The sequence below is a fragment of the Xenopus laevis genome, chromosome 8L (genome assembly GCF_017654675.1).
Source record: "Xenopus laevis strain J_2021 chromosome 8L, Xenopus_laevis_v10.1, whole genome shotgun sequence".
Lineage (NCBI taxonomy): Eukaryota > Metazoa > Chordata > Amphibia > Anura > Pipidae > Xenopus > Xenopus laevis.
The window spans coordinates 62,799,247-62,814,307 of record NC_054385.1 but is presented as its reverse complement, the minus strand read 5'-3'; the positions used below and the strand labels follow the sequence as shown (position 1 = coordinate 62,814,307).

At 39.1% G+C, this 15,061-nt stretch overlaps 2 protein-coding genes across 5 annotated transcripts in view; one reads left to right on the top strand and one right to left on the bottom strand.

Annotated features, from left to right (window-relative positions):
* The window catches only part of mark4.L (MAP/microtubule affinity-regulating kinase 4 L homeolog), a 33,507-nt gene extending 30,389 nt beyond the window's left edge, over window positions 1–3,118 (top strand). For all 3 annotated transcript variants that reach the window (XM_018230065.2, XM_041572818.1, XM_018230064.2), the window contains 2 exons: window positions 1,899–1,943; window positions 2,042–3,118. In XM_018230065.2, the coding sequence (XP_018085554.1) occupies window positions 1,899–1,943; window positions 2,042–2,243 (247 nt within the window). In that variant the 3' untranslated portion in view covers window positions 2,244–3,118. The remainder of the gene's footprint in view (window positions 1–1,898; window positions 1,944–2,041) is intronic.
* Window positions 3,119–5,688: 2,570 nt separating this feature from the next.
* On the bottom strand, window positions 5,689–14,069 carry ckm.L (creatine kinase, M-type L homeolog). 2 transcript variants are annotated; one of them, XM_018228621.2, is made up of 8 exons: window positions 13,923–14,069; window positions 10,654–10,866; window positions 8,856–9,010; window positions 8,028–8,160; window positions 7,726–7,897; window positions 7,020–7,143; window positions 6,572–6,761; window positions 5,689–6,229 (listed from the first exon to the last, which is right to left on the bottom strand). In XM_018228621.2, the coding sequence occupies exons 2-8, from the start codon at window positions 10,844–10,846 to the stop codon at window positions 6,051–6,053; spliced, it is 1,146 nt and encodes a 381-aa protein (XP_018084110.1). In that variant the 5' UTR covers window positions 10,847–10,866; window positions 13,923–14,069; the 3' UTR covers window positions 5,689–6,050. The 2 variants fall into 2 exon arrangements, with proteins under 2 accessions (XP_018084110.1, NP_001080073.1); NM_001086604.1 differs by lacking the exon at window positions 13,923–14,069 and having other exon boundaries at window positions 10,654–10,870.
* Between the last annotated feature and the right edge of the window lie 992 nt (window positions 14,070–15,061).

Sequence of the window (15,061 nt, the reverse complement as noted above, 5' to 3'; positions counted from 1 at the left end):
CTGATTTTTTTTTTTGTATTACTGTACACTATTGACAATGCCTTTTAGTTTTGAGAATGGATTATGACCTAACGGAAAGGCAATGGCTGTAGCCGGACAGTAGGTAAATAAATTATGTTTACAGAAGGCTGCAATTGCCAGCTGAGTCAGTTGTAACTTCTCAGACGCTATAGCTCAGCAAAAATAAATTCACTAGGGTGAGAGGCAGTTTGTTAGAGCTACCATGAAAAATTTTAACCAACTGCCCCAGGCTGACATCTTTTTCATAAACCATGCCTGCATGGGGTTCTTGGTTAGGGAGTGCTGCACCAACATATTAACTTGTACTTACCAGCTTGTCCTGGATGCATGCTCTGTATACAATTCAAGCAAGTCTTGGTGTACTGTGCATGTACCGACCCAAAGGCAATACAAGTATTCCCCGGGTAGAAGTAAAAGTGACAGCACGTCCCAGTAAAGTGCCCTTGAATTATGGTTAAAGAGGTAACCTGACCTAGGACAGAAGGTTTAGCATTTGAGCTCACTGGTTGGTGGCAAAAAAAACGTTTTCTTGTCCTTCAAGGGAGTACATTTTTTTTAAAACCTGCCCTTTTTATTTGCAGTTAGCTGTAGACAAAGCCTTTTGAGTCATGATACCGTTGTCACATATGCAGTCACTTTGTTTGTCAGTAGGACATGTTTCAGGTGACACTCACCAGAGTGCAGGTAGCACAGATATGTTAAAATACGATGGTTCACTGTGTTCCAGCAGGGCTTTTAAGATATTGAGCTCAATAATGGCTTCTGACAGTCCATTGTGGCAAAACAGGAGATCTTCAGTATATTTCAATGTACTAACTGGTACTTAAATACTGAAAACTAATTGCTGTAATTTACCACTTAACATCCTCTCCCAGCATCCGCCTTCATTTGTCAACTACTTCATTATTCACTGGGGCTCTTTTACCAAAAGGGGTATGGCTTGTTGTTGCTATGTTTCCTCCAGATTTTGTTTTCTGTGTCCATTTGACATTTTGCATTGAAAAAAAAAAGAGGTAATGTGTGACTGTCAGTTCTTCAAAGTCCTTGTAAAGCAGGCAGTGCTTCCCATTTATCTACCCAATTAACCTGCATACTGAGACCACTATGTTCAGTGGCCACTTACTAAATATATAGCTCATGTCTGGAAGTGCTAATAAATGGTTCCCCCACCTTTTCTTTAAATAAAATGAATGTATTGAGTAAAGAATTTGGACATGAAATTGCTTTGTGCCCTTTCAGTAAAAAAGCCCCATGCTGTTTGCTGCTTGCAATACTTAAGTGACCTGGCTATATGTTTACTCTTTTAGCTTTGTAATCTACTTTAAAGGAATTGTTCAGTATAAAAATAAAAACCTGAATAAATAGTCTGTGCAAAATAAAAAATGTTTCTAATATAGTTCCTTGGAACGTAAATGGAATGTATAAAGGCTGGAGTGACTGGATGTCTAACATAACAGAACACTACTTCCTGTTTTGCAGTTCTCTTGGTTTCCACTGAAACTTTAGGGGGCCACACGGTCATAACTGTTGCAAATGCTGAGGATCAATTGCAAACTCACTGAACAGTTGTGTCCCATGCAGCCCCCCTTAAAGTAGCTGAAAAGCTGTGTTCTGTTCTGTTAGACATCTGCACACTCCAGCCTTTATAGATTTGATTTTTGGCTAACTAACTATATTAGAAACATTTTTTTATTTTGCACAGCCTATCTATTTACCCTGTTTTTATTTTTACACTGAACTGTTCCTTTAAGGATTCTCTTTCTGTGTGTGTGTGTGTGTGTGTGTGTGTGTGTGTGTGTGTGTCACTGTTTTCTCTCTTCACAAGAAAAGAAGACTAAGGATGAGTAGAAAAATCACCCTTTTTCTTTTTCTTATAGGGTCACAGACGAATCTGAGAGAGTCTGGAGATCTGAGGTCACAGGGTAAGGCATCATACCCCTTTTTTTCAATCTTTTGATGTAATTTTGATGGTTCCTTACAGATTGTTAGTATTTCTTTCTCCTTTTTTTCCCTTCTGCAGTAGCTATATACCTTGGAATAAAGCGTCGGCCAACGCAAGCCTGCTCAGACCTCCCAGGGATGTGAGAAGGTCAGCTCAGCGCCCCCCCTTGCAGTCTACAGAAACCTCCATTGCTCCCAACAGCCCTTCCTCGATAGGAAGGCCAAGCCCCCTACCAGGCAAGCTACGCCCACTTATCACTGTTTGGACGGTGGGACTTTAAGAAGGGGAGGCCTGCTCTGTGTGGAAATATACTGAGATGCTGTGACTCTTAATACCGAGACTGTATCCCTTCTAGGAATAATCATGCAGTCTTGGACAGCCACATGAACACTTTGCCATTGGGATGCTGTGCCTTTAAGATGGACACTTACCGATTTCTCTGGATTGCCACACCTGCTACTCACTATGGAGATGCTGTGGCATTGCTGAGAGTAGCAGGTCCATTTTAGTCTAGAAGACACGCCCCTCTTGGATGTGCCATGCCCCATGTGCATCTTGGGACAGCAGTACTATAACAGGAGTATCTGTGAAATCATAAGGGCAGGGCTCATGTTGGACACATTGTTTCTTTTAGATTTGGCCCTTTCCGCTGTGCCATGATACCATCATAATGTATCTGAAGTTACCAGGGGAACATGCTGGATCAGTGTTATGTGATTATTAGCAAGGTCTACCCCTAAAAGTAATCATTTCCCCTTTAATGAATCTCCCCAAGTATAGGTAATTTTCCCTTTTAACAAACCTCGTCCTTTATTAAATACCTCAAGTCATGCTCCCCCAGATTAAACCCTCTATTAATGAGAACCTAACTTATTGAATTTCCCTTTAACTATCCCATTTTTTAACTGTTTTTCTGCCATAATGCATTTGTCTTGGGAATTTCCCCATAAGTCTATTCCCCTCTGAATGAAGCTTTCCCTTATCCACATGTGCTCCTGCAAACCACTTCCCTGATTTATTCTTAATCAAAAGTTGCCCTTTCAATGATCTGTTCTGCTTCGTGAATGATCACCTGTTTCCTACGTCACAGGCTAATATGCCAACAAGGTTTCTACCCTGTTATTTCCAGCCTTAAACAAATATTTTATCCTCCAACCTGTTTAATTCTTAATTATAAATTAGTAAGGCCTTTGTTCTGAAGGCCTCTCCATGTGCTGCCCTTTCTCACCTTTTGGTTGCTGATTGTGTGGGTGGGACTGTATAAATGTGCAGGTCACGGGACTACTGTTTCTTTATTGAGTGAGGGAGGGTGTCCCATCTCACTAGTTTCTGCTCTATGCACATACATACACCTCTGCTCCTCGCAAATACTCATGTACCAGTCATAGTACCATACTTACATACCATTATGGGACAGTATCAACTGTATACTGAATCTAGCATTATTTAAGAACCAAAAAGTACTCTTAATAATCACGTTCAAACATAAATGAATTCATTTGACAGGGAATTTTGAGCATTTTTATGTAGAGGTCTTCCTATGAACATTTGGTGTGTGCCAGACTAACATTACAAGAGATGTCTGGCGCAAAGTCAGCAGTCGCAAAGCCCTGTGTGCCATTTGCCTAAATAACAGCTAGAGTGAGCGTTCCTGCAATATACTGCATTAAAGGATAAGTAAACCTTTAAAAAGGGGAATGTAAATTTTATGCCAGTGCAATTCTAAGTACTTTTGCAATTTACATTCATTTGTTTAATTTAATTCCAAGATATTAAGGGATACATGTACTGTTCATGTGAATGAATTTTCTTAAAACAGCGCCACCTGCTGGTCAATTCCTGACTATGAAGTAGTCAAGGAAGTTGTGAGGAGAAAGAATTAGGGCTGGTCTGATGTTCTTCTGGTTAAGAAAGAAGTGAGAAAAGTTTCTATTATTTTATCAGACCAGCTCTCTTTCTTTCTTTCTCCTGATTACTTTCTTGACTAATGGTCGGTAACTGAACAGCAGGCGCACTGTTGTAACAAAATGTATTCATATTAACAGTATATGTATCCCTTAATATTTTAGAATTAAAAATAAATTGCAAAAAGTGTTTAGAATAGCACTCTCATCAATTTTGCATTCTCTTTACATTAACAGGACAAAGGTTGCTGTATTCTTAACTCTTCATATGCAATACTATTTGGGATCTCCGTTTTGAGACCTAGTTTCATTGCTTAAATCTTGGACATATGACATCTTGTTACACATACTGGATCTTGTACAAGGCTCATCAAAAAGCATGCCACCAGTTCCTGGCTGGGTCCATGTAAACCAATTGCCATTGACATCTGCTGAAACCAAGCAATATCTGGTTTTCCTAATGGCCAAACCTACAAGCAGATCACTTCAGACTTCTCTTGTCGTAATCCACAATAGTTATCATTGCTTTGTAGTAGTTATTTAATTTACAGCATCCACTTGTTTGGCAAGCAGTTCAGGCAATAGAGCGGTTCTACAACATGCACACTATGCTACCCTTACTTTCACTACTACATACAGACCCTTATAAAAAAAAAAATACCCAACATTTTCCACTAATAACCCTGATTGATTTGTTCCGTGATAGATATGGCAGACAATTATCACTACTAAACTATCTTTACTTATAAAAGCTTTACGCACATTCTAGTCGTGTATAGTAATAACTACTGTTCACAAATCATCTGATGGAAATAATTACTATGCACACTGTCCATACAAATTGTACATAGCACCCTCTGCTCATCTTCCTCACCCGCACAGTCACGGGGCCCTGTCGTTATCACTGCACTACAAAATATCTTTTAGAGATCAACACCCACCAACATGTAGGTTTTCCACAAGTATTGTCCTGGAGTGGTCAGAATATGTTATATTTACAAATATTGTTGGTGGATTCCCAGTAGCATGTATGGTTATGTACATACATAATCCCATCTAACTACACATTGTCATGTTCAAATCTTTGCTTTGGATTCCTACTATTACTCATTAAATACACCGTGCCCTTGCTGATATACTATACAAGCAAGCTTGTCACCAGACATGTAGGAGCACAGCTGTGGAACATCTTCTCCCACATTATACCTTTAAATATAAAACTCACCCATATAAACCTATAAATGATGTTGTAAGTGTTACACAAGTGCTGTATCAAGGGTGGTGGTATGCAAAAGTTGTAAAGCGCTTGGGAAAGGGACTTGGAGAGCATTTAAAAAGGACTTGCAAAGAAAAGATGTGAGGTTTCCTTAAAACGGCCTTATTCTACCTTTGTTCAGTGTTTACTCACCCTGTACTCTAAGTTAACCAAAAAGTATTTTCATTTCCAGTGCTAAATATCCCCTTTTTTCTATTCATTTTAGTCTTCGAATGACATTTATTCTTTTAGTGACCTTTTTGATTGGGAAGATATAAAGCAGCCATTGCTAAAATGTTTATGGGGACAGTGAGACACATGGTAATGAAAATATAAGCAGGGTGGGTTAAATGGACATCAAGATATTTTATAAACAATTGGAGAGCAAATTCATAAGTGTCATAGTGGAGAAACTTAATTAATGGACTGACTTTTGCAGGAGGCTTTATGTCGAAGTTAGTTGAGAAACAGAAAGAGTGCATGTAAATGAAAGAAATATAATGTAGTGTATGAGCTGATTGAAGAAAATGTCAAAAGAAATGGCAACATTGAGAATGACACATCAGTAGAGGTGATATTTTGGTTTTATTGTCTCCAGGCAATCATGGGGGTGGTTTCACAAAACAGATGGTGGAAGGAGGGTAAATGTGTTATAAATAGAACCAACTCTGTCTCTGCAATAATATAATCTTTAACAGAGAATGAGATTCATCTTCTCTTTTACGTTGATTTTGAAGCTGTGTCTTTTCTTGTGGTGGAACCTCCTAATAATCTGACACATCTGGGATTATTCCACCCACCTCCATTACTAATGTATTCCCCCCTGTAGATGGCCATTTTCCGACCTCTAATGATCTTAATGGGGTCTCCTCTTCTCTTTGATGGTGGTAAGGGTTAGGGTGTTTAGGCTCTGTCTCTAGCCCATCATCTACTTCTGTGCTGGCATCATATCATCAATGGTCTGTCCCTTCTCAAGCTTCTTCTCCATCTCAATCATGAGTTTCACACCATCTACAACCATCTGGACCTGATCCACTTCAGAGAAGCCCAGCCTATCAGCATTGGAGATATCAAAGACACCTCCTACTGCTGCAGTGTCAACACCACCTGTGGGGAAAATGGGACAAAAAAAATTACACAAACATGAATGTGTTAAATTCTAGTTGGTAAAATCAAATATTTTCACTGTAACCTCAGTCTCATATTTCCTAGGTAGGATCTCTACCAGTGAAGGAAAAAAATTGAACACTATGCCAAAGAAGAAATGACAATAATTGGTATAGGTGTTATATATAGATATTATGATAGATGAAATGTATTTTAATACTTGCTAGTCAGAAAAACTATTTGCTCCAGATTTCCATTCCTATTCCAATGATTGGTTAAACTCCACCATATTGTCTTATATAAGACTGTTTTACTTTTTGTGTCCCTTAAATAAATCCTTACCTGTGCCTCTCTTCTGCAGACGAAGCCTGGTCAGAATTTCCTCAAATTTGGGGTGTTTGCTGAGGTTGGGGAGCTTGGCATGGACACCTCCTCTCAGACCTGTTCCCAAGTTTGATGGGCAGGTAAGGACGTAACCCAGATGCTCGTTCCACATGAAGGGGTGTCCTGCTTGTTTAAAGATCTCTTCAATCTATGGTAAATAAATTAAAAATTGTGGGCTGTAGCAATTTTACACAAACAGACAAAACTGGTACAGGTGCAAAGTTTGCTTTAGGTCTAGTAACCATTAGTAAACTTAGTAATAGTGATTTTAACTATAATACAGTGAATACTACCACCTGGTTAGTTGCTGTTGGTTACTAAAACTGGAACAGACCTTCCATGAATTTTCACATTACCCCCACACACAAGACTATAATCTAAGAATGATGGGGTCATTAGGTTATACCTTTGTAAGTCCCTCGCAGAAGCGTCTGAAGACTTCTTTCATGTTTCCTCCTTTCTGCATGGAAATGACTCTCAGATGGTCCTCTTCATTTACCCACACCAGGAAGGTCTTGTTGTCGTTGTGCCTGAAGATGGTGATACAGATGAAAAAATAATTGAATGTGCTTGTTCTCTGATCATGTGTGTGTGTGTATATATATATATATATATTTATTTGTCATTAAGCACCAACATAGGTCTACAAGTTGTATGTCTTCATCGCTATGTCAGTCATTTCATTATCTAACATGCTAGATATTGTCTGCAGTTTTGGCTTGCTGATTTTGTATTATAATCAGAAGGCTAGGTATAGCATTATTTGGTATTTAGAGCTGAAAAACTGTTCAGTTCCTACATCAACAGTCCTGTGAAACTAAGAAGAAAGTCAAGTGTAAAAAGGGTTATAGGATTCTCATCTGAGGCTGACTCGTCCTGGATGATGCTGTTTTGTGCAATATTTCTTTAAGAATCCATCTCTAAGGTAAATGAATCACAGTCAGCTCCCTTTATTCTTTGACACTTACTGATATATTGGGAGCTCTAGTCCAGGAACATTTTGCTGGGGCAACACTGTTATGAAACCTGATGGTTGTCTACACACTTGTTACCATCCCTGTGTGAAATTCCTACTTTCCACTATGTTGAGGCTTGTAGGCCAAATAACTCACCAGATACCACGGGCATCAGGCCAATCACGGCCCATGCCAGCGGCCAGAAGCAGAGGGGACACTGGTTTGTCAAACAGGAAGTGGTCATCAATCAGCTGCTGCTGCTCTGCATCGGACATATCCTTGAGAGGGTAGTATTTCCCCTTGAATTCCCCACTAAGGCTGCTGAGAGCTAAACATAAACAGAGGGAAAAGTGGAGTTACTATCCAGCAGTCTGTACTATATATATGCAGGTGCCTTAGACAATGAACCTATTAGAAAAGGTCATTACGCCACAGCACAGAAGCGTGAGGTTACTTACCTTGGATGGAGAGTTTTTCAACAGCACGACGCTCCCCACGGCTGCAGTGGGGGGGCAGGGTATATCCCTTAATGCTACGGCCAGTCCTTACACGGCTGCTCAAGACATAGTTTGGGTCAAGGTCATCACCTCCCTGCAAGCAAGAGACCAATTTATTAAGTGTATTATTAATATTAGGGCTGGGCTGTGGAACTATTAGCATACCTGGAAATATTCTATTAATATTTATAAGAACCTGACAACATTAAGATGTGCTGTTCTATGAATCTCTGCATTTGTTGGTTTTTTTAATCCTTCCTGAATCCTGAAATAATCACTGGAACCAATTAGGTTGTACATGTACATTGTGATTAAAAGAATATAATAAATAGTTTTCATAGGTGAAAAGAAAGGGTCTATGGGCAAAGAAACTGGGCGGGCTTGTTTCCCTGATTATTTAGCTGGACACAGTTCCTTCCACGAATACGATCAAGATAATAAATACATAGACCCTGGGAATGACAAATAAGGGATTTGATTGGCTATATGTTTGCCCCTATGTGGACTGACAGTTGAAAGGAGGCTCTCATTGGTAGTACACCTGATTTTTGTGCAATTAAAACTTGCCTCCAAGCCAGGAATTCAAAAATAAGCCCCTGCTCTGATGCTTCTAAGAGCAACATGTTGCGGTTCACTGCTAAATAAAGGTATTTTACCTTCTCTTGGATTAATTTTAACTTTACTAACTGCTATAGTATTTTCTCAACAACATTTCTTAATTTTTTTTACACTGCTGTTACCCTTCTCCTTGACTTGCTGCCCAATATGTTAATTTAACTACTATAGTACCTTAAGGTTGGCAAAGTTGAGGTCTGTCTTGTGTTTGTCAGTTGGTTTGTAACCACCGTGACGATCCTCAATGACGGGATCCAAAAGGTCCTTGAACACTTCATAGGATTCCTCATCTCCTGCTACGCAGCCCACAGTCATGATGAAAGGGTGACCTATGAACAGCAGGTTAACACATTTATAAAGTGGGCTTATAGTTTCATTTATTATTTCTTCACAGAAAAGCAGGTAGGAATCCCCACCCTCCTATCCCAACACAAGTAAATACTAATAAAAGTTGTTCCCTCAGCATAATAGAGAATTAAACCTTAGGAAAGATTTGCAAAGGGCAAGACATTCCCAGTCTTAGCCTAATGAAAACTAAAGTCTTATCTTGAGATCACAGCATTTTCCAAAAATACCGCTGTTTTTATTCCTTAACATGGGCAAATCATAACGTATGAAAATCTAGTGTTCTCCAGAAAAACATTCCCATATTATGGATATTTATTGTGCTGCATTAAGCAGTAAGAGTTTGAGAAACAAAACACTAGGATTGGAACCCCACTTCTTGAGGCACAGTGTGAACTTGAGGAACTGGTTTTCCCTTAAAGCTTCTGTTTCTTAAACTATGGCTTTACAGAAAATGCTCCTGAAGATTCCTCTTATCAACAATTCTACCTCTAAGTAAGAACCTCTGATAATTCCACAGCTAATATCACCCAATCAGAATGTGAGAACTCCATCTTTTCTGTTTTAGAAAATGGAAATCATGGTCTCTGCTTAGTCTACTTAGAAGCTAACATCTCACAGGAGGACCCCAAATAAAGGCCCAAAATCAAAGGGTACTCTCTGTGCCACCTCAAACTAAAATAAAGCTATGAAATATATTACTAACGCTTTAAGTAGTGTTTTTTTATCACTGAAAATTATTATTTGTCAGAAAAGTTCTCATTTGCAATCCAACGTTTGTTTACTTGCTTAGTAGGATCTAATGCCCTTCATCTCTCAAAGTTTTACCTTTTTTTGGGGTCATTTAAAACTTTTTTTTAGCAAAATACCTTAATGATTATATATGCACAACAGCAAGTTCTTTTAAGGACAGGCAAACCCACACTACGGGGAATATTATCTATACTGCACACATATAGGGGCCATTTTGTCATTTTTAGGCTTTAGCGATTCATTCCAGCACAAACAATAATTGTCAGAATCCTTTCTCTCTGCATGCAATATGTATGCTCTATTCTCTCCATAAATCAGAATGATATTGGACTGTTCAAAGCAGTTAAGCACACTCTGATGAACTGACACATGTATCAACTTTGATACATGTGTCAATTCAATAAAAGCATCCTTAAACAGACAGAAAATGTTAAGATAGATAGTGGGGAAGATACTGTACTGCTGGATTTCCATAGCCTGATATAAAATAAATCATCCCCCGATCATGTAAATATTTATCATTCACAAGCCCTGTAATCCCTCTATACTTAGAGATCCCTATCAGCTGCTGCATTGATGTGCCTATTGTTATGTGCGAAGTGTCTTTCTTTACAGAAGCTAAAGTATAAAAAAAAATTAAATAGGAGAAGCTTTATCTTTTACGTAACTGAATAAAGAAAAAAGCAATAAAAAAAGAAATTGCATCTATTAGATATTAGAACTGTTTTCACCTAAGAAACAGAAATATAAGTTGCAAATTGATCATTCTTTTCTGTAAAACTTTTCTATAAAATGCTTAGTGCAATTATAGAGCTGCAATATTACAATACCCTAGAATTTTCTTTACAAGAAGTGATTTTCTAGTTCTCTTTACCTGGGTTGTCAACTCCAGTCTGAATGACATCATCCAAGGTGAATCCACTTGGTGTCTGCTTGTCCCTGAGCTTCTTGTAGATGTCAGGAGTCAGGACCTTGGCCATATGATTGTTGTGCTTGGTGAGGTCAGGATATTCATCCTCAGCTGAATAATTCAGCTTAAAGTTGTTATGGGTGTTACCGAAAGGCATGTTGGAAGATCGGGCTAGACCTGCAGTTTGAGGGAGAATTTAAAAGGTGTAAAGGTCCTTAGTTAGAAAAAATTGTGCAGGGCTGCAAAAGACATGTAGAAGACAAAATAGCTGGTAACAGTCTAGTAGTATTTTGGATTCTAACTTGAGAAACATCAAATGGCTAAGGCATGCTGCAACCAAATGTGAAATGTCTTGTATGGGGGGCAATGCCTATTTAGATACAGGCTGTCCTTTATGAGGTTTGCGTGATATAGTCCTAATGGTGTCAGGTTGTCTAGACATTAAAGAGTCAGATGTCAAAAGTTGTGAACTGAAGTCTTGCTCATCTACAGAGGTGTTTTTTATTCCATCTCCTAATTGTAGAATTTTTATATACATGAACCTCCCCAAACCAATATGTACCCTACATCAAGCAATTCTTGATGTTCTCTGGCTTCCATTTGCCGCAGTTCTATATTTGGTTGGAATGAGACGTGTGAAAGCATTTTCACTTGGCAATCTGACAATTGTGTGTTATATGGTGGGTGAGTGTGTGTGCGTGACCAGCAAGATACTATATGACACTTTATTGGGCTGTGTTCTTGGATGTGCCTGCTTCAGTAGCAGCAAGTGGCAATTTGGCAGTGCTGGGACAGCACATTCTGGATAAATATAGATCATGCCATTTCTGTACACATAGCCAAAGTTGACAGGTGGCTGTGCTGTGAAACATGAGCAGAAAGCAAGACGGTGGGGAGAGGTATAAATATTTGGGAGAGGGTAATGAAAGAGTACAGTGGAAGAGAAAAAAATCTGAGGCAAGTGGACAGAAAAGAAAATTGGTGTCATGAGGAAATAAGAAGAGGGGGAAGAAGTGGGAGGAGAGGAGGTGTCATCTCAGTTACTTCTCTCAGTTTAAGCTACTTCAGAATCCCATAAGTGGTGATAAAATGTTCCACTGAAATTGGAATAGCGTGGAGCACAGTACTTGTCCTTGCCAAAGCTAAAGGCAGATAGACAGAAGAACATACAAACACTTTAAGTAACTGTTTAGCACGGTAAGGCTTAACAACACCCCATTAAAAGGATATACTAGATAGGGATTTTTTCTCTGCTGATCTGTATTGCAGGGAAAGTTGTGTACTGTAGGTCATTCCTACCAACAAAAGTGTTAAAGAGAATAGACCTTTCACAACAGCCCTAAGTGAAATCATTAGAATATTTAACAGAGAAACAGCTTGAATGCATGTTTCAGAAAGAAAGATTTAGGAGCTTTGCAGGCCATTCTAGCAGGCAGTTTCTACAAGGAACTGACATTTGCTAGTAGGAAGAGAGAAGGTCAAGTCTTTTAAGTTTGACAGTGTAATGGTTTAAGTTTCAGTAGCTCTGTCTTGCTCTGGTATTCAGACATTTTAGGTCCAATAATTGAGCAATAACCTTTTTATTTCAAATTATAGATACATACATTACATTATCACACAGTTAACAAGGTATACTATACAGCAAAAAACTGTTCCATGATCAAATTTGATCCTAATTATGCTATTCAGGCTAGCCTGGAGGAGCCCAAACATTTGCCAGCTTCTGAGTTAAACTTCAAGGTACCAATAACCAGAAAAGAGTTAAAAGGACAGGGCTCTTACACATGGGCGTTTATAGCTTTGAGGAGTTAAGTAATCCCATGCTTCTCTATGGAAATTGTACATGAACGGCTGAGCACAGATGAAACACTACATGCATTTTATCTGCATTGCAGTATGCTCCCGTGGGTGTTGACCCTATAGAGAAGTATGGCTTCATTTAATCTATGTATCCTCATGCAGTGGGATATACAAAAAAAAATAGTTGTGAATGTCTATGTGTAAGACCTCTGTATACCTATGTATAGGCTATAGGAACAATCATTTTCTGCTGTCTTCAATTTTTAAAAAGTATTTGTACAATTTCCACATTAGTTTTGTGCACTAGTTTTCTATTTCCTGCACACAGTAGTATGTTGTAGTACAGACAGAGGACATCTGGGAGCTGTCATACCCAGGGTGACATGGTGAAACAGAGACAGGGGACACTAGGAGTTTTCATTTACCCATCTTAGTCTGGACACTAAGCAAAAGGAGGGACAGTGGTTCAGACAGAATCTGAACAACTGGCACTTTTTCAAAATTGTGTGCTTGTCTACAACATTTTCTATGTGTTCCACATTCGTTATTGTGTGCTGGTGTGTGTTAATTTGTGCATGCACAAGTGCACAGCTTAGGAACAGTATTGCTCTAGTGGACTGGCAAAATATTAAACACTCTGCAGGTTTCCTGGTTAAGACTCTGCAGATATGCCTCACATGAAAGTATATGTATATATGTATCATGCACTTAGGATATCATCACTGCTGCACAGGTTATCACATGTGTTGGGTCAGAAAAGGTACATACATAGAAGTGCTATGCTCAGGCAAGAACAAGTCAAGAAAACCACTGTATACATTAAGAAAATTGTTAAACCTGATCTCTACATCTTTATCAGCAAACACATGCAAAATGTACAGTCATGTAAAATGCATCTGGAGGTCAGGTTTAACATACAAGGTAAAGGTAAACTGCACTGCAGCCTTCAGACAGGGATACAATTATGTGGACTACAATGGTTCTTCTTATGTATGCTTTTTAGGTGATTGATCTACCTAGAGTACTGCCGCAAACTACAATTTGATTTCCACACCAGACTTTCTGGCTAGAGGAAGATACTTCTAGCAGTCTGTCTATAGGAGAAAAGGGCCATGGGTGGTTTATAAACAGAGGGTTTACACATATAATTTGCAAGGAAGGTTTACATTCTATGCATATATTTACAAGAGAGGAGGATAAAAATTCTGCAAAACTACATTCCATTTGATCTTAAACAGCTGCCAGCATTGACTCTGCAACATTTTGGGGGCCCAAGGCAAATGCCCTCTCCCCCAAACCCTAAAAACAGCTCTGATATTAGAAAAAAAACATGAAGAGGTAGCTTTTTCTAAAAAAAAAATAGAGATTTGCAGGTCTTTCTTAAACAAGGTATTTACAAGGCTTCCCTAGCAGTAGAAGGTTAAATGCTTTACCTGCTGTAGAGACGGAGCAAACTTCAGGGTGACCCGTCTTACTCTTCCAAATTCTATCTTATATAACCCTAAGTAGCTTTCAATTGGCCAGTTCTTTGAAGGTGTGAAGTGTGTCACTGTGATGTCAAGACACCAACACCTTCTCATTGGCTCTTATTATATCTGACTTGATGCCTTTATGTGGAGCACAAGAGCTCAGCTTTCTCACTCTGGGTTATAATTAGAGACTGGGTGGGACAGTTCAGTAGTAGTACAGAGGAAATTTAGGAGTCTATCATACACAGGGTGACATGCTAAAACCGAGAGAGGGGGGACTAGGAATTTCAGTTTACCCATCTGAGTCAGGGAGATACAGTGATACATTATGAGAAATCTGGAAGCCTGTCTACTGGGGAAGGAGAGGAAGTGTTAACGACAGACACACTGAGTTGTTATTCTGCACTGGGTTATATCAGAATATCCCAGTTAACCAGTGTCTGCACTTATGTAAATGTGGATCTTTGTTTATAGATAGATAGATGTTTATAGAGGTGACCATAGATGCCAAGAATCATTCAGGTTATTTGGCAATGACATTAGACACCTAACAGACTATCATGTGGATCAAAGTCCAGTAACTGCCAGTTCAACCATGCTGTCTGATTATCTGCACAATATTTGTGAAGATTCTTATTCATCCACGTCATGGTATATCTGTAGAAACAAGTCAAATCAATTGGACTTGCTGTGTTTTTTCTTGAAGACGTTTCATCAGTGATCCGACTGGCTTCAATTCACAATTCATTCTGCACACACACACCTTTGGGGACAATCAACAGGCCATCCTGCTGATCAAAGGTGGTCAATAACTGATCATTCTGGTAGAGTGGCTAATGCAGGAACCAAATGCCCTCGGGCCACATGCAGCCTTCGACCCCCCCCCCTTCTGTGGCCCCCCACATGCTGTGTTTTCTTACCATATGTAATGAGAGATTAACTGGCCCCTGCATTGATTAAACCTTAAATTCAGACTAATCCCCTCTATTGTTCACACCTGTGATGTCCCTGTATTGTTCACACTTGTGACATCTCTATTTTTCACACCCCTACAGCCCTCTACTGTTTACACTTGAGACCCAGACTGAAACTGCCACATTGTT